This window comes from Eucalyptus grandis, chromosome 9 (assembly GCF_016545825.1).
Source record: "Eucalyptus grandis isolate ANBG69807.140 chromosome 9, ASM1654582v1, whole genome shotgun sequence".
NCBI lineage: Eukaryota > Viridiplantae > Streptophyta > Magnoliopsida > Myrtales > Myrtaceae > Eucalyptus > Eucalyptus grandis.
In genome coordinates, this window is record NC_052620.1 from 28,350,824 (window position 1) to 28,368,857 (window position 18,034).

The window sequence follows — 18,034 nt, forward strand, 5'->3', positions numbered from 1 at the left end:
CAAGATAAAAACTTCATTGGTTTTCATAAGAATTTCTTTTTTTAATTAGGTGAAAAATAAACTCAATATATCGCTATTATTTTTCCAAATGAAAACAATTTTGCGATTGCTACTACGTGGAAATAAATAAATGCAATATTAAATTCCATAGCAATTCAATTACCTAAATGTCAGCATTTTACTTAAATCTTTTATCACTTTAAAAGACACCGAAATCCTTATTTTTTGCACGAAATCTATTTAGATAATGAAGGCTTGAGGACACAATTCATGGTTGCCTACTTTGTATTATGAATTAGTCTTGCATATCTCCGTGGATATAATTAGAAATATCAATGGTACCGAAAATGAATTTTAATTATGAAAAAATGAATGAATTTTATATTATCTTAATTTACTAATTGTAAATTGGACAAATTGTGAAATGGTGGAGTGGTCTAAAATTAGTGAAACAAATGTTAAAGCCCAAGCAAATTAATGTTTTATTAATATTCCGTTCATTTCACAGAAAATATGATTTTTTTAAAATATTTTCTATAAAGTCATTTTCTAGGAAAATAAACATATTTTCCGTTGTTTGGTAAGGAAATTTTTTTCCTACATGCACCCCTTTCAATAAATTTTTTATTTTTTTTTAAAAATCAATTTTTTTTTTTTTCCTTTTCTTTCTTTTTTTTTCTTCATTGGCCGGTCATTGTCAACGTTGGCGATCGGCTAGAGGCTCGGCCCGCCTGACATTGGCGAGCTCAAGCACACTAGATCCGATGAGTTAGGCGGGGCTTGAGCCTCACCAGAGGTTGCTAGAGCTTCGCCAATGACCTTCAATGAGGCTTGAACCTTGCCCAAGTGGTCGGATCTAATGGGGCTCAAGCTTGTTGGCATTGAGTGAGCTCGGTTTTGCTTGATCAAGCGAGATGAAGCCTCGCCACAGGTCGATGAGGCTAGACCTTATAAGAATCTGGCGAGCTCAGGCCTCATCGGCTATATGCGAGGCTCCAGCTCGCCTTTAGCTAGTCATTGGTCACCATTGTGGCTTGCGACAGGTTAACGAAGAAGAAGAAAAGTAAAAGAAAAAAATACAAAACCTTTAAAAAACGATTCTTTTTAAATAATGGGAATTTTTTTCTTTTTTAGATTTTATCAGTTTAGTTCGGTTAACCGAACCGATAACAATTGAACTGGTTAAAAAAATTTCGATTTTTAACATTATCTGAACCGAAAGAGAATTGAATCGAAAAAATTTTGAATTTTTCAGTTTGGTTCGCTTTTCAGTTTCGGTTCTCTTTTAGTTTAGTTTTTGACACTCCTAGCGAGGACGAGTCCTTCGTAAGTGCAGTAACTCGGGCAGCAATCAAACATACGAACGAAGATAACAACATTCAAGAAATTCAACGCGGTCGAGCAATGGCGTGGGGGCTTTCGCGTGGTGGCTTTCCTAGAAGGCGAGTCGGGAGACATCATGGTCAACGTTCACCTGCCCCTAGAACCCTTCTTCCCCCATTTTTGAATGGACCACGGAGTTCAACGTTCGCCGTCTCCGAAAAGGCGGGGATCACCCTCGTACTGTCCAAATTCGTCACGCAACTTGGGGGAGACTGTCCAATCAGAACGCGGTAACCGAAAAAACTGAATCCGAATATATGCAGCACGCCATACCAAATCGACGAAACTCCACGATTCGCACCCCGCCATTTTTCTCTCTCGCTCGCGCGCTCTCCGAGCGATCCCCGTCCCGTTGCTTGCCATGGCGCTCGTGGAGAACCCAAGCCGATCACTGATCCCCAGCTTCCTCTACGCTTCTCCTTCCTCGTCCAGGGGCCTCGCCGCCGAGGTGAGCCCCGCCGCTGCGCCCTCCTTCCCCGCGTCCGCGGTGGAGAAGCGGAGGAGTTTTGTGGTCCCGTCGCCGAGCGAGCCCGGGAGGAAGATTGAGATGCACTCGCCGGCGTATTACGCCGCTTGTACTGCCGGGGGCATCCTCAGCTGCGGCCTCACCCACACGGCCGTCACCCCGCTTGACCTCGTCAAGTGCAATATGCAGGTCAACAGCTCAATGCCTTTCGTTAACCTTGTGCGAAGTGTGAATTGATGAGATCTTTAAGACGGTGATGAGTCTCGTTGCTATGTGGAAACGGCAGTATGCGTGTTCCTGTTTTTTCTTTTGTTCTCATTCTTGATGGTGATTGATATAACTGCCGTTTTCTCCTGTTTACCGGCGGCCGCAATCAGATTCTCCGGGAGATTAACGAACAGTGGTGCTTGATTAAGTTTGTCATCAGCATTTGGGATGTATTAGTCTGGATATGCGATTATATTTCCTTTTCAAATGAACATTTTGCGTCGTGCGCATAGCTATAAGGGCACATTTTGTTTGAGGGTGTGTGATGCTGGACCTTTTTACTGGAAAATCAATCTTGTGAATCCTCTTACTCAAGGACAATTCTCTAGTTGTAGAAGGCATGAGTTACTGATTGAATTGGTTACTTGTGTTCCTAATTGGAAGGGACCGTGTAGATCTTGTTTTCACAAAGTAGTATTGCCTTTTTTCACATGATGGCCGTCATAAAAAAATTTCTGGTACAGATTCTTTTTCAACATGAGGTGTGCTTTTTAATGAGCTTGCACTGTTAATTTAGTGTGCGTTTGATAACTATTCAATTTCGAAAATAATTTTTGATAGAAATGATTTTTCCTGATTCCGTTTCTTAAACAAATTTTTGAGCATTTGAAAACGTTTAGTAACTGTTTAAATTTTTTATTTCCAAATCTCAATTTTTTTTTTTTTTTTTGTGAATTAGGCATTTTTAAAATTTTAAATATTTTTATTATATTTTTCTCTTTTTTTTTCTTTTTCCATTCGCCTTCTTCTTCTCGTAGCCGGCCATGGCAATGCCGGTGACTGACTGAGCAAGGCCTAGCGAGGCTTGGCCTCATCGGTGGCTGGGCGAGCTTGTTTGGCCATCGGTGAGGCTTGACCTCTCTTGGCTTGGCAAGGTCAAGTCTCGTGCCGAGGCCTTGGCCTCACCAAATTTGGGCAAGATCGAGCATCACTGGTGGCTAGGCACCAGCGAGCTCACTTGGCCACCGGCGAGGCTGGGCCTTGCTAGGCCTCACTTTGGCCTGGCGAGGCTTGCTGAAGACTCGCCTAGCTAGTCGCCAGCCATCTTTGTGGCTAGCGACTTGAAATGAGAAAGAAAAGAGAGAAGGAAAGAAAATGAAAAGAAGAAAAGAAAAAGAAAAAGAAAATTTGTCTTGATTTTGGAATTTGGAATTTGATCCCAAGAATAAGAAATATTTTTTTTTTTTTACTTTTTGATTATGTTCGAAATTTATTCTCAAAAATGAAAAATGGATTTTTGTTCCTTAGAATAAAAATTTACTAAACAAATTTCTATTCTTTTTTTTTTTCGAGGGATTAAAAGAATAGAATCAATCACTCATTGTTTATAATGTTACCAAACAGGCCCTACAATACTTATTTTTACTCCATCATGGGTTTCTTTCTCCCTTGATGCTGGGCATCTTCATTCCTGTTGAAATGAGTGGGTACTATGTTGGACTTGTAGCCAAGTTAAGAATATTCACTAGTTTTTTACTTTTTTTGTGCAAAACGAATTTGGGAAACTCCAGACCGTATTCCATGTGCTTTTTTTCAACTGTTGGCTGTAAAGTTCCTCCTTATTACAAAAATATAGATTTTAAACTGAGGTTATTTTCACTGAAATTTCAGATTGACCCTTTAAAGTACAAGAGCGTCACATCTGGTTTCGGAGTGTTACTGAAGGAGCAAGGAGTGAGAGGCTTTTTCAGGGGTTGGGCGCCTACTCTCCTTGGTTATAGTGCTCAAGGTGCCTGCAAGATGGGATTCTACGAATTTTTCAAGAAATACTACTCTGATATTGCTGGACCAGAGTATGCATCGAAGTACAAGACCTTGATCTACCTCGCTGGCTCTGCCTCTGCTGAGGTGATTGCAGATGTCGCTCTCTGCCCATTTGAGGCTGTAAAGGTCCGGGTGCAAACTCAGCCTGGTTTTGCAAGGGGTTTATCAGATGGATTTCCCAAGTTTGTTAAATCTGAGGGTGCTCTTGGGTATGTTTAGAACTATTTTGCTGACTAGTTGATCAAAGATATTTAATAGTATTCAATGGGTAACTTGACCCTTTTTGCTTGGAAATAGGTTATACAAGGGCATTGTTCCTCTCTGGGGTCGTCAGATACCATGTAAGTTTTCTTGACATTTCTGTTTCTTCAAATCTTATTGAAATAGTTCTTACAGACTGTTTTTAAGCTGCTCTCTCGCATCCGCTTGCTCATTGTATGATGGTTTTGCCCATGTTGCTCTGTTATTTATGTTTGTGCTGCATAGATTGATCTGAGGCTTAAATTATAGTAGCGTCCACACAGCTAGTCCCATGAAGCAGGAAAAAAAGGCTTTTTCTTGTTTTGTTTATTGCACGTTTTCAAGAATTAAGTCTGTTTTAATAGAAGTTTATATTTTTTACAATGGACAGGATCCCTGCCTTTCTTGTTATGTTGGAATCAATTACATTGACTCTGAGGGCTTCATTTACGCCAGTACTTGGCCAAGCTAACTAGTTGATTCTTTAAAGATGACACGTAGGCACTTGGACTCACCTTGAGTCACTGCTGCTTGTTTAATCCTTGAAATGGTTAAACATTTTTGTAGTTTGTCCTTGTGTCGTGTCAGTTGCTTCATACTTAAGTCTCATGCATTTTGCAATCCCTCGTTTCTTATACTGGTAAAAGGTCGGTTCCTGTAGTTTTGTTTACTGTTTGCACCAAAATTACTTTCAGTTGGCTGGAGCTTAATTGCATTGCGATAGCATCTGTGAGTGGAATATCTTGAATTAGATGGGTTGCAGCCTCAGCCTGGGTTTTGACTGTGAATTAGTCCTGCTTTCCCGGTGAGACTTGTGGAGGCATGCATGTGCTCCTTAACTCATTTTGGTGTGGAGTCTTAGTTGTCACTTGTCAGTTATCAGCGTATGCATCATTATCATGACGACAGAGAAGTCGAGCCTTTCGAAACTTTCTGAAGTGTGCTTCCCCACAATTTTCATGTTGTCAAGGTAGTGGAAGAGTTCATATGTGGTTATAGAATGCACTTTGATCTGATCCACCAGCGTGTCCTTATACCTCTCCTAAGTTAGCTTAGTGTTTGCTAGCTGTTAATGTCGTCTAACAATGCTTTCTACTGCAGACACAATGATGAAATTCGCTTCTTTTGAGACCATTGTGGAGCTAATGTATAAACACGCCATTCCCAGACCTAAAGATGAGTGTAGTAAAAGTCTGCAGCTTGGCGTGAGTTTTGCTGGCGGATATGTCGCCGGGGTTTTCTGTGCCCTTGTGTCTCATCCTGCTGACAACCTAGTCTCCTTCCTCAACAATGCCAAAGGGGCAACCGTTGGTGATGTGAGTGTTCTGTCGTACTTTATTAGTTGATTTTCCCCAGTGCCCCTGCTTCTGTGCTGATCCCTTTTCCTGTGGTCATGCAGGCAGTGCAAAAGCTAGGATTATGGGGTCTCTTCACTCGTGGACTTCCTCTTCGTATTGCCATGATTGGAACTCTTACTGGGGCCCAGTGGGGGATCTATGACGCCTTTAAAGTTTTCGTGGGACTGTAAGTTCTTACCCGCAGTTCTGCACATTCCATGTTCTTTGGATCGCATTTTCTTACGTTTGTTGAGAGGTCATTTTGTTTTGTCTTAGGCCGACCACTGGTGGTGTTGCTCCTGCTGCTGCCCCTGCTGTGCTTGCAAAGGCTTAGACTGTGGAAAGATCGAAGATCGACATTTATCATTTTTTCACACATCCTCGTTGAAAGGAATAATGATAGGATTACTGAAACTGTTTGAGCTCTTAGGTAATACGGGTGATTATTTCACAACTAGAACTTGTGTCTTTCCATTGTTAAAGCATGTTGGTATCGACAACATGTCTGCGATATCGTATATTGATCCATGAAATATTCTTTGTATGTAAATCAGATGAGAAAGTTTCGATTCAATAATGGGCAGGTGTGGATGAATTGAATAGTCACTTGTCTACCTATTTTGGTTACGAATGGTATTTGCAATTTATGAATGACCTGATGGCAATCAAAATCATGCCCGTTGTTTTTGGTCAGTGCTAAGTTATTGTTTTACTAGTTCAGTGTTTTTGAGATTGCTTGTGTCATACTTTCTATTTGCTATACATACTTTAAAACTCCACCACCCCCCTTTTCCTCGCCCAATGAGAAAAGGGGTCAGATTTTACAAGATCAAACCCACAAGATTTAAAGGAACGATGGAAGGGAATAAAAAATTAAAAGAAAATGGGGAAAATAATAAATGAATAAATAAAATGAAGTAGAAGAATCCAAAATAAAGCCGAAGGGCTTGGATGCTGATGAAGATTAAGGACATCTCTTTACTCCAAGAAAATATAAGGTACACTGAGATTTCACGGTGCCGAAATCCTAGTTCACTCTGGCGACATGTGTTGTTCAGCCCCACCGTGCTAGAACCCTCTAAATCTTGTGGGTTTGATCTTGTAAAATCTGACCCTCTATTCACGGCCTCACTCTCTTTCCTATCTTCTTTTTTTCCTTTGTTTTTTTTCTTCTTCTTCCCTCTATTCACGGCCTTCCCCTCTCTCTCTCTCTCTCATCCGCCTACCCCATGTTCCCTTCTTCGACCTTGGACTTGCCGCTGTTGCTTTTGGCATGTTACCTCATCTATAACTCCTCCTCTGACCTCTAGTGCTGCCGCCTCTTGTCCAACTCCTCCCGCGCCCTTTGCGTCTGCGCCCACGCTTGCATTGATCAGGAGGTCAAGGCCCTATGTTGCGTCGACGAACAATGCCACCACCTCCAACCTGCCTCATTCGTTGTCTAAGTTGACCTTGGTTGATCTCGAATCAATTAAGATTCGAGGTCGAGCTAAGTTCTAGATCACAAATCTAGGGCTTGCTCGACCTCAGATACAAAATTTGAGGCCCAAATTCGCCGGCTGAGCTCCAGCTAGACCATGAGGGATTGAAATGGCGGCGAGGTGGTGGACTGAGATGGTAGTGGGGTGGTGGTGGTGGACAAACTCTGTTGTTGTCCTCGCTGGAGTGAAATGGAAGAAGAAGAAAAAATAAAGAAAAAAGAAGAAGAGAAGAAAGAGAGAGAGGTGAGAGGGCGAGGGTGTCAAAGGATTCTCGTGCTGTGGGGCTTAGGCAACATGTGTCGCCCGACGAGTAAACTAGGATTTTGATACGGTGAAATCCTAGCGGTATCCAATATTTTCTCATTTACTTCACGATCACGGAGGACTTGGACGACGTACGAATGTACTATATTAGTTTTAATAAAGAAAAAAAAAACTTATGACATCGCAACATATTTTACCGGGCATATAATCGGTAAAAAAATTGACCTCAATATACCTGTAGGAAGTGATCTTAATTTGGCGCTGTCTTTCATGTACCGCCTTCTGTTTTCCACTAGTTTATAAGAGGATAGTCGGCATTAAGCTATTGCCAGTCTTCCGCAAATACCGAGGACGAGTCCTTCGCAGGTGCAAAGGACTTAGGCAGAAATCAAGCATCCAAACGAAGATATCGACATTCAAGAAGTTCAACGCGGTTAAGCAACGGGGTGGCGTCTTTCTGGGAAGGCGAGTCGGGACACGTCATCATGGTCAAAATTTACCTGCTCCTATAAGTCTTCTCCCCATTATAGTAAGGACCGCGGGGTACGTCATCTTCCTTCTAGAAACGAAGAGACCATTCTCATCGCGCTCGCCCATACTTATCCTTTTCGGTATTCAACCACTTGATCAGAGCTATATAACCTTGTCTCCACCTAAATGCCATCCTCACTTGATCTTTGCTCGTCCTCGATCTCATATTCCAAACCGAAGAACATGAGCAACACGAGCAACCAAGATTCACGACCCCAGTACCCTCCCAATCCCCTGCCTGAGAAAGAGGTAAACCCCTTTTCTCAAGAGCCACCACCAAACGAGATGGACACCAACCCATTTCACCAAGAACCGTCCTCTCTGAGAGGATCACCTCCCCTCTATCCATCCATACCTGCTCCCACACCAACAGATGAAAGAAACCCTTTTCACCAAGAGCCGAGAGAAGCACCGCCTCACCACCCTTCCGCATACCCGCCTCCCCCAGCGGAAGAAACTGCAGTCCCGATTCGCCGAGAACAGTCGTTGAAAAGCATCCAAGAGAATGGATCTCCTCCTTCCCCTCCTCCTCTTCCTCCTCCGCAATATGTTGCGTCGTGTTCTTCTTCATCTCAACCCCCCTGTGAGGGAGAGAGTGCAGAGAAATGGGGGACTCATGTGATGGGGACACCGGCTGTTCCCACGATTCACCCTGATAACAAGAAGGCTGCCTTCTGGGGAGCCACTGAGGCTCAAGCTCAGCACTACCATCATCCTTATCTCCAGTTCAGTCCGATCGAAAGATCATCAGGCTCAAGAAGTAGTCCTATGGAGAACATCCTGCATATGTTCAACTCGTGGAGTCATAAGGCCGAGAACGTAGCCACCAACGTTTGGCAAAACCGTAAGCACCTTAAACATTAGCCTTTTGTCTTTTGCTTTGGGTATCTCTTCGCTCATTCTGAAAGGATCATTGTCCTCATCGTGAAGTTCTTTGGCTGATTTATCAGTTAGGAAGCAAAGTCAAACAAGATGAGATGAGTAGTTCGTGGAGACATGATGCAAGCATTTCGGATGCAAATTTTCATGCTTCAATAAAAATTCGACAAATCCCTAATATATATGTATATTTTTAATGAGTATGCGTTTCCTATTGAAAAGTTGAAAACTGCTCAATCAAAATATAAAGCATATTTCAATGAAATTGTCTGGTTTCATTCACCTCTCGGAATGTTTCCTTCGTCAATACAATGACTTCTGCTTACCTACATGATGCTAAATATCTTGATTTAATCAGTAAAAACCAGCTCATCTCCGTCCGGAGCCGCATGGGGGAAGGTCAACTTGAGAGCCAAGGCCATCACGGGAGGGGGGTTCGATTCTCTTTACAAGCAGACTTTCGCAACCTATCAAAATGAGACGCTCAAGAAGAATTTCGCATGTTACTTGTCCACGACGACCGGACCGGTTGCCGGGACTCTCTACCTCTCTAACATTCATGCTGCCTTCTGTAGCGATCGCCCCTTGTCCTTCACAGCGCCGTCGGGTCAGGTCACTTGGAGCTACTACAAGGTAAAAAGCATAGGCTGCAACGCGCTAGATACTAATGTTGAATCGTACAGACTGGTTCTACTTGACCGATATATTGAAACGTTCACCATGACCATGAGCTTACGAATCGTTCTGACTTGCCAGGTGATGGTACCCCTGGGCCAGATTGGTGCGGTGAACCCGGTGGTGATGAGAGAGACTCAATCAGAGAGGTACATTCAGATTGTCACATTCGACGGGCACGATTTCTGGTTCATGGGCTTTGTCAATTACGAGAAGGCGACTCGCCATCTGACCGACAGCATCTCCGCATTCGTAGCACCCGGAATTGCTGTACCGCAACAGCCTCCACCACCGCCTGCTGCATAAAATTCTATCCCAGGATATATTTCCTTTATATGACCTTGTAATTTTCTCGGGTTGTTGTTTATTATATTCCAGAGTGCCATTTTTTCCCTATAGTTTTCTTTTCCAGTCGGACTGTTTGTCGGAGTTTAATTCGTTGTATTTTACCCCTACATATTCCATATGGTCATGCATTCTTTTTCCGAATACCCAATGCTTATAATCCTAAAAGTAATACAAGAGACTTAATAATAAATGTTAGGAGATAGAGAGATGAATATGTACGTGTAGGTTTAGTCTAATAAACTCCACTCACATATCCGCAAAACGATGTCTTAGTACGGATTCACGAAAAAACAACTACTATCTCAACTTTTCGTGTCGCGATTTACTCTTATCTACCACAAGAACATCCATAAAATAACATACCTAAAACTACAACTTCGAAGCAGAGAAATTTCACAACCTGCAAAAAACCTCGAGGAAAGCGCTGTTTCCAGTGGGTAATGAGGGTAAAAGGTAATTTGAAAACAGTTTCTACCCTTCTAATGCCCACATTGCAAATTCAAGTATCTATTACCCTTCAAACTTTAGTGGCAAGTTGGAAGCTTCAACACTGTAATAAAGACTAGGCTTCCAAACTTCTGGTAATATTTATCCCACAACAAAAGATCACCAGCGACCAATCACAACCGCTCTTAGCCACAAATTTCAACGGGGCAATCACGTGGCATGGCATTTATTCATGAAGATGGCAACCTATACCGTAATGACAGAATAATCAAATGTCCAAGCCTACTTACGCAGAAATGAGATACAGCAGCACATGGACGCAGCACATAAACGCTCAATCCAAAATTGATAATCCATTAGAACCGTAAAGGTGTAAACTAAATAAACACAAAATTAGCAGTGGTTCGTGCCTCTCGAAGGATAAATTGGTTCAACTATCACTTACTAAAACTATCTCAATAGTAGAGCTCTTCTTTCTAAAAAGGTAAACACAGACAAACATTCCTGTGAGCTGAAGATCTGGCCTTGCCTCAGGCTATCTCGGGAGCAAAACTTTCAGCTTCACCGCCTCTTCTTGCTACCCTTGGCAGCACCAGATTTTGATGGGGTAGCGATCAAGTACACAAACAGAACTACAATACTGATCACAGAAATCAGAGATCCATATTTGGCCAGCAGTCTCTGCAATAAGGGAACAAAACCAAGCAGAGTTCAATAAAAGGTAATGCTGATCTCTCAACACTATACTAATCAAATTTAATGTATGAAACAGCTGATATTCTGAACAAAAAGATCTAGAGCAAGGTACACAAGTCTTACCTTAGCCTGCAAATCAGTCGGTGAATAAGATAAATCCATGCAAAAGAAAAGGGGCAAAGTTAGAAAGAAGAAATTTTCCACAAATCAATAAATAACCATCCTTAAAATTCAGTAGTCAATCTTTAACTTACCCACTCAAATTTCTTCTCGGGAGGTCTCTCTGCAAGGATATCGAGAGGCAGTATAGGAGTAGAGTAGGCCAGCTAAAAACAAGCAAGGATTTTCTATTAGATGGAGGAAAACGCATCTGGGCAGAGAGAGAGAGAGAGAGGGGGAGAAGGGCAGCATCAGCACTATTGTGGTTTCGGACCTGTAGAGGAGCCTTCGTTGGGATACGGAACTTAATGACTGCTGGTGCACCGAAAAACATCCCTTTCTCTTTCGCCTCCAACTCAAAAGAATGAGATAGAAGACCACCACTGCACCCATTAATGACAATTTTTTTGAGTTGCATAGGAGACTGGTACACAAAATCAATATTTGCGGTATACCAAATGGGATTGACTATAAAAGAAAGTAGGCAGAATAGAAAAACTGTTAAAAGGCAGAACTCACGAATCAAGTCTTTCCCATGACTGAGATGTGTTGCCACTGACAACATCAAAAACTTCTTGAGACCAGCTATCATCAGAAAGACTTACATCATACGCAATCCTGTGCAGACAAAAATCAGAATAAATCTCAATGGATGGCCAAGATTGTTAGTCAACTGAATATACAGACAATGTCGAGCAAGAATAAATACAAAGATCAAACATATTCCATGGGGAAAACAGAGCAATTTATCTTTCATCTGATCATAAGATCTCCTGTAATACCCTCTCAGCCAACTTAAAATTTAGAAACATATATGATGACCAGCTTTATCTATAAGTGAGACTGACTTTTATCCATGTTTAGGAAATTAATATGCCCAAAGAGGTCACAAATTCACTTACAACAATCTGGTATCTTCCCTTTTAGATTTTGGAAAAGTGATGTTCCCAGATATTGCTGTTTCACTGGAAACCCATGTAGACAATGGATATAGCATGCGCACGCAAGGTATATAATATACTGAGCCTTATATCTCAGATTATTCTTTCCTGACAGTTCCAAATGCTCCTCACCCTATCAGCCACCCACGTAACTAATTAGCAATACAATGAATGGCATTTTCAAATGGCTTCATTTCAATGACATGTCCTACACAATTCTGTTTACTTTTTGACGACATAAGTCCATTTACCTATATTTCAACACATGAAAGCAAGAGAAATTAAACTCAGAGAGAAATCTTTCGATGATCCGAACATAAAATGGACTTCAACAATATTTTAGGACTTATTTCCACATCGTGCTTCAGCTTTAAGGCTTAAATATCAGATGAGTTTAGATTGATCATACGCACAATTTCATCGACTCTGTAATTAATGTTACTGGAATTTCTAAAGCCTATATACCCCTACCACAGTGAGCCTAATCACCGGCACGCATTTTGGCCAATCTCAACTTAAAAAGTGCAAATCCAATTGACCGATCGCTCAAGTGTGAACCAACAAGAAGACACTACAATCCTAATCAACCACGGGACCAAAATCAAATTCGAAACTACCCGTTCCGCCGACTGCATGTCCCATTGCTGTCTAGAATTGCACTGACAGTTTCACACATAGTTAAATAACACATGCAAAAGATTAGGCCCTTAACTCCTCTATCTTCGAGCGCCGGAAGAGAACCGAAAAAACTGCTAAACCGAAGCAATTCAAGCCAGAAAAGATAAGTATTTCAAATCTAATGGACAACACAACCACAAGATCTACCACCATCCGGAAGCACTGGCCGAAAAAAAGGCATCAAATCTAGATCAATCGAATAGATCACCGACGGATTCGATCCGAGGGACGGGAAACTCACGAGGATCCCTGATTGTAGATGTCGATGGAGACGAGGACGCGCTCGGCGCCGGACTTGAGCCGCTTGAGGGAGGCCTTCTTGTGGGCGACGATGAACGGGACGTCGGTGGCGGCGAGGGACGGCGGCGCCAGCAGGAGGAGCGCCAGGACGGCGGCGAAGACCGCCGAGCGCGGGATCGGATTCGCCATCTCCGTCGTCGCGGGTCGGGGCGGAGGAGGGGGGCCTCTTAGGTCTCGAGAGGTTTTCGTGCGTGTAAGTCAATGGCGAGCCGGAGAGACGAGAGCGTCTCCTTCGCCTTTTTAAAGATGGAGATGGGCTTGCCGCATTCGGGTTGTAGTTCTAGGGCCCACTTTCATGGGCCTTTTTTCGGGTCGGGTCATTCTGTTCTATGGTTAGGTATTGACTGAGGGGATTAGGAAACGATTTTATAAAAAAAGATTAAATAAAATAAATGCTGGGAAACAATTTTCAAAGGAGGGTTTGGTAATGACGTGCGGGAAAAAAAGGGGAAAAGTTGCGAGTAATTTGAAGAGAAAATTATTCAAAATGCCTCTACGGAGATATATAAGTCGGACTAAGAAAGTGATTATGTTTTACCATTCAAGACATTTCGAGGCGATTTTTCGGGCCACTCACTCTGGCAAGAAGGCAATTATGCATCGCAACCATTTAAAGGCATTTTTTTGAATTTTATAAAGTTTATCATTGATGCTACGTGAGATATCGATGATGCATAAGATGTCTTTCTTGAATGTTACGTGAATTACGATGGGAGACTGCTTGAAATAAATAGTTGATTTTTCATTCCATCTTCATTCGCACCGAATATGGGGAGAAATTATTTAATTTTCATCAAAATGCCATACATTTGCGAGCAGTTTTTTTCATACTAGACAGGATAATTATTCTTTTTTTTTTTTTTTGGTCGTTGAATTAAGGTGCATTTGTTTCGAAAAAAAATGAACAAAAGATATATACATCGTTTACAAAAATATTTGGATATAAATTGTTGTAGATAATGAAAATATTTTTATTAACTTATTATTTAAAGTGATATAATCAATTATTTAAAAAATATATATTTTCTAAATCAATCTACGAAACCAAGGAATTTCACAAACCTTCTTGGGCTTAGCAATCAACGAAACATAACATAGAGGAAAGCCAAGGACAATATTCAAGGAAGAAGAGAAGGCCTAGCATGAACGAGAAGAGACTGTCAAGTTTAGCCAAGAATGACTCCCCGCATGATCGCACGAGGCTTCATACATGGATTCATGATTATCTTCAGCGAAGGCTCTCCGAACGAATTCAGGCAAGTCATTCTTGGCTACTAAACAAAAGACTCTTAACATCATGCAAGGCCTCACTTCCTCGGTATGGAGTGCCATAAGAAGCGAGAGACTTTCAATAACTTGAGGACTCGCTTAAACAAGAAGAAGAAACCTGACATGAAGGACAAGAGATGCTCTGACTAGCCAAGAAGACTGCCTGGAACCAACTAGTTCGCCCATTATCATGAGCTTTCGAACATCGACTCGGTGATGCATGGAGGAATCAAGTTCGGAGCAGGCAGGTCATTCTTGGCTATCAAAACAAGGCTCTCGTCCTCATGTTAGACCTCTCCTTCTTTCATTTGCTTTGCTGCTTGTGTGACTATTTAGTTCTATTAGATGCACCCATTTATATAGGGCTTGGAAAGGAACAAAGGCAGATTCCAAAGCCGTGTATATGACATTTTGGAGGTCCTGGTCGATCGAGAGTCAATATGCCTCATCTAGAACCCCTCTCTCTTTCTCTTTCTCTCTCTCTCTCTCTCAGATGGGAAAGATCAAAGCTGACTTACAAATGGAGGAATAAATTCCTTAAGCATGCATGGAGGAAGGGTTACTTGTAATATTCACACTGTGCAAAAAGGTCGATCGCCAGAGATATGGATGAATGGCTTTAAGTTGGATAAAGCATTTGTCAATTGTTACACAGTGGGAGGCCAACTTGCATTAGAAGTCAATATTCTTCTAGTTAGTTGCTTCAAAAAAGTTTTCTCTCACAACATTCACGAGTAGATCTCTATTGGTATTAGTACCGGGATGTCTTTGAGTAATGTGGGGTACTAAGAATGGCCCATATAATTGACATGCTAGATAATGTGGCAAAAGTGTAAACGAACATTTAAATAAGTGGACCATATTCAATACTCAAGTAAAATATGTTACATCGCTTAGTGTGCCGATTTTTCAAAAGGGTTCATGATACACCTAAATTGTTGCCTAAGAAAGAGGGAAGATTAATAGGCCTTAAGAGATTATAATAGTGGAATAAAGCTTGTATTATGGCTGCTTGTGGCTGATATCTGCTCAAGGGATGGTCTATAAGGGTGGCTTGGCTAAAGGCTATTAAGCTTTAAAAATGGGTCTCTTTTTTGACTTTGAAGATCCCTGCTGCTGCATCTTATGTTTGGGAGGAAAATCTTGAAACTAAGAGAGGTTTTTAAACGACATATGAAACATGTAACGAGTGATAGTTCTTCTGTTTTCCCTTGGCATTGTGACTTGCATCCTGTTGGTCCTCCGCTTGTTCATTTTCCCGCTAGAATTGTCTATGATTCTGCATTGTCAATTCAAGCAAAGGTGCAGAATATGATTCAAGACTCAGCTTGGCATTGGCCAACCGCAAGGTCAGATGACTGAGTTAGGATTCGAGCTCACTTGTGTGGCTCCTTAATTCCGAATCCTTCTGGTGCTGATCAAGCAAGTCGGAAATCGACTCCACCTGGTACATTCACTATCAGGATTGCGTCAAAACTTGCTAGGAGGAAGAAGTCCAAACGATATCATGGAGAAAGCTGGTTTGGTTCAATCCCTCTATTCCTCAGCACTGTTTAATTGCCTAATTAGCTACCATAAAGGACAGGTTATTACAGTGGGCCACGCGGATCTCTCCACATTTGTTGTTCTTGTAATGCTCCCGATGAAGACAGGAACCGCTTTCTTTTTCTAGATGTTCTCTCTTTCTATCTGCAAGATTGATGGGCCATTTTGCAGCTTCATCTTGTAGATAGTGTTCCTGCAGCTTCATTTTGGTTACTACAGTTGGCTTTTTCTGTCTTTAGAGGAAAGGCATTCCCCCGTTTGTTGCGCCTTTCTTTTCTGTACTTGGAGTGCTAGGAATAGTCGTCTAATAACTCCTCTTTTGCTGGAAGCTCTTCCTCAATTTCTACACAAATCAAGAGATTCAATAGAGATCAAGATTAGAATTTGTTTGAATGTTCAAAGAAAGGTGTCTATAGAAAGGCATAAAACTGGGTTGCTACTGGGGACTTTAATGATTGCATTGAGCTCGTAGCAGGATTGTTCAGCCTGCTATGTGATTTCTTGTGAATAAAATTTGAATTATCGGAGAATAGAACTTACTGATATCTTTATAAAAGTATCTTGCAAAGTACCAATTTTTCAAAATAAGTTCATAAACAAGAGTTAAAAATTGGCTATTAGTTGATTAAGGATGTAAGGTATTTAATTTGGTTAATTGAGAATTCAAGATTTTAAAAAAATCTCCAATCACATCTTGAGCTCCCCTATGGATCGAATTTAAGAGTACGTGGCAAATGACCAAATATTCTATTTTGGAGCCACGTAGCATTTTAGCACTTGAAATCCATTGATGCCAAGCTCGAGATCCGATTGGGGCTTTTTGAAACAAATACTCCGAAGACCAAAATAAAACCTCTAGTCTACAATTGACCAACCACCAAAGTATTAAGTCCGACTTTTGCTCTTACCAATATGTTGTCCGAAAATTAGGTAAAGATAATTCTATTTATCAATAGTGTTCGGCAATCATCACAATTTTCAGAAATCTATCAACACAAAAAAGAAAAAAATTGAACTTCTGGAATTGAATGGTAAAACCGTCCGCCAGAGAATCGACCGAAGAAATAATATTAAATTGTCTTTTAAATTGGTTATCCACGCTTCCATGGTCTAAATCACAAAATCTATTAAGCTTCAAGTCCAGTTCCAGCTTGAAATATAGACTATTTTGAAGTTGAACTCAACTTCAATTTTATGTACCCATCTATCCTAACTTCATCAAACTCTAACCGCATCAGTTTGATATATATCATAAACGTCGCTAATGTTCGGTGTATTACATAAACTCTAAAACATGCTCTTAGAGTGAACTTCACAACTATTCCATGCATGGACACACTGACATTGTCGTTATCCAAATACTCTACTTTTTTCAAATTCACTATGAATGATATTTCATACAAGCCATCGACAATGTCTCATATGAGAATTTGTGTTCACACTATCTACAAATCCGATTCATGCGGATCCGATCAATCCAATATTAGGTCAATCTGGGTCAATCGGGCTTCAATCACCTATGTGATGCAATGAACTATGACCATGAACGGGCCATTCAAGTCTCCTTCGATTGAGAGAATCGAATAATGAGATTAGGATCAATGAACCAATCTTAGGGAAGGACCAGCCCACGCTTAGAGTTACTTGCAATTTGCAAAGGGATGGACGTTCTTATTTGCATTCAGCTGAAGGCGAAATAAACTCTCTGAACAATTGCATACATACATACATACATACATACATACATACATACATACATACATATATATATATATACATATATATATATATATACATATATATATATATATATATATATATATATATATATATATAGCTCTCAGGATTTGGGATTCTATATAAAGGATAAAAAATGAACATAGAGTGACTTCAATATATATAGAAAATTATTAAGTGATTAGTGATCCAATCTAAATGTCTATGTTTGTTTGATCTAGTTATTATGTGAAAAGATTCTATAGGTTCTATATCTCTAATATAATAGTAGAAATCTGCGAATTCTATGAAGTTATCTAATATGAAGTATATTAATTCAAGAGTTATGGTGATAATAAATAAGAAACGAACAAAGTGAAGAAATGAAGTATAGATGAAAATTAAGCTAATTATGATTTCAATCATAAAATGATATGAAATGTAATTGAAAGTAATTAAATTAACAATGTCATCTCATGCAGAGGTAGTAATTTGTATTCGAGCAGAGATCCTACTGATATACGTAATAAAAGAAAATGTAACCTTCTACAAGGGCGATAGCCCGTGCTCAAGTAGAGATCCCACTTAAAGCACAAGTAAAAGAAGGCTAATGATATGAACTTATAATACCAATCAAAACTTGTTTGG

The 18,034-nt window shown here is 40.7% G+C and overlaps 3 protein-coding genes across 4 annotated transcripts; 2 read left to right on the forward strand and 1 right to left on the reverse strand.

Annotated features, from left to right (window-relative positions):
* The first annotated feature begins 1,617 nt into the window (after positions 1–1,617).
* LOC104419108 (mitochondrial phosphate carrier protein 3, mitochondrial) lies at positions 1,618–6,063 on the forward strand. The gene is made up of 6 exons (XM_010030650.3): positions 1,618–2,038; positions 3,728–4,089; positions 4,178–4,221; positions 5,222–5,436; positions 5,520–5,644; positions 5,734–6,063. The coding sequence occupies exons 1-6, from the start codon at positions 1,745–1,747 to the stop codon at positions 5,789–5,791; spliced, it is 1,098 nt and encodes a 365-aa protein (XP_010028952.2). The 5' UTR covers positions 1,618–1,744; the 3' UTR covers positions 5,792–6,063.
* A 1,793-nt stretch (positions 6,064–7,856) lies between these two features.
* On the forward strand, positions 7,857–9,776 carry LOC104419109 (GEM-like protein 5). Its single transcript, XM_010030651.3, has 3 exons — positions 7,857–8,577; positions 8,971–9,245; positions 9,369–9,776. Exons 1-3 carry the CDS (start codon positions 7,860–7,862, stop codon positions 9,591–9,593), a joined length of 1,218 nt encoding a protein of 405 aa, XP_010028953.1. The 5' UTR covers positions 7,857–7,859; the 3' UTR covers positions 9,594–9,776.
* Positions 9,777–10,339: 563 nt separating this feature from the next.
* On the reverse strand, positions 10,340–13,083 carry LOC104419110 (translocon-associated protein subunit beta). Of its 2 annotated transcripts, XM_010030652.3 has the most exons (6): positions 12,798–13,080; positions 11,457–11,555; positions 11,212–11,320; positions 11,033–11,104; positions 10,902–10,907; positions 10,340–10,763 (listed from the first exon to the last, which is right to left on the reverse strand). In XM_010030652.3, the coding sequence occupies exons 1-6, from the start codon at positions 12,983–12,985 to the stop codon at positions 10,644–10,646; spliced, it is 594 nt and encodes a 197-aa protein (XP_010028954.2). In that variant the 5' UTR covers positions 12,986–13,080; the 3' UTR covers positions 10,340–10,643. The 2 variants fall into 2 exon arrangements, with proteins under 2 accessions (XP_010028954.2, XP_039157931.1); XM_039301997.1 differs by having other exon boundaries at positions 11,033–11,320; positions 12,798–13,083.
* Positions 13,084–18,034: the final 4,951 nt, after the last annotated feature.

Coding starts and splice junctions, on each gene's coding strand:
- LOC104419108 (XM_010030650.3), top strand. CDS start 1,745: ATGGCGCTCGTGGAGAACCCAAGCCGATCACTGATCCCCAGCTTCCTC. Junction 5,437..5,519: donor AAGGGGCAACCGTTGGTGAT/GTGAGTGTTCTG, acceptor GTGGTCATGCAG/GCAGTGCAAAAGCTAGGATT. Junction 5,645..5,733: donor TTTAAAGTTTTCGTGGGACT/GTAAGTTCTTAC, acceptor GTTTTGTCTTAG/GCCGACCACTGGTGGTGTTG.
- LOC104419110 (XM_039301997.1), bottom strand. CDS start 12,985: ATGGCGAATCCGATCCCGCGCTCGGCGGTCTTCGCCGCCGTCCTGGCG. Junction 11,556..12,797: donor ATCTACAATCAGGGATCCTC/GTGAGTTTCCCG, acceptor TTGTCTGCACAG/GATTGCGTATGATGTAAGTC. Junction 11,321..11,456: donor TCATGGGAAAGACTTGATTC/GTGAGTTCTGCC, acceptor TAATGGGTGCAG/TGGTGGTCTTCTATCTCATT.
- LOC104419109 (XM_010030651.3), top strand. CDS start 7,860: ATGCCATCCTCACTTGATCTTTGCTCGTCCTCGATCTCATATTCCAAA. Junction 8,578..8,970: donor CACCAACGTTTGGCAAAACC/GTAAGCACCTTA, acceptor TGATTTAATCAG/TAAAAACCAGCTCATCTCCG. Junction 9,246..9,368: donor TCACTTGGAGCTACTACAAG/GTAAAAAGCATA, acceptor CTGACTTGCCAG/GTGATGGTACCCCTGGGCCA.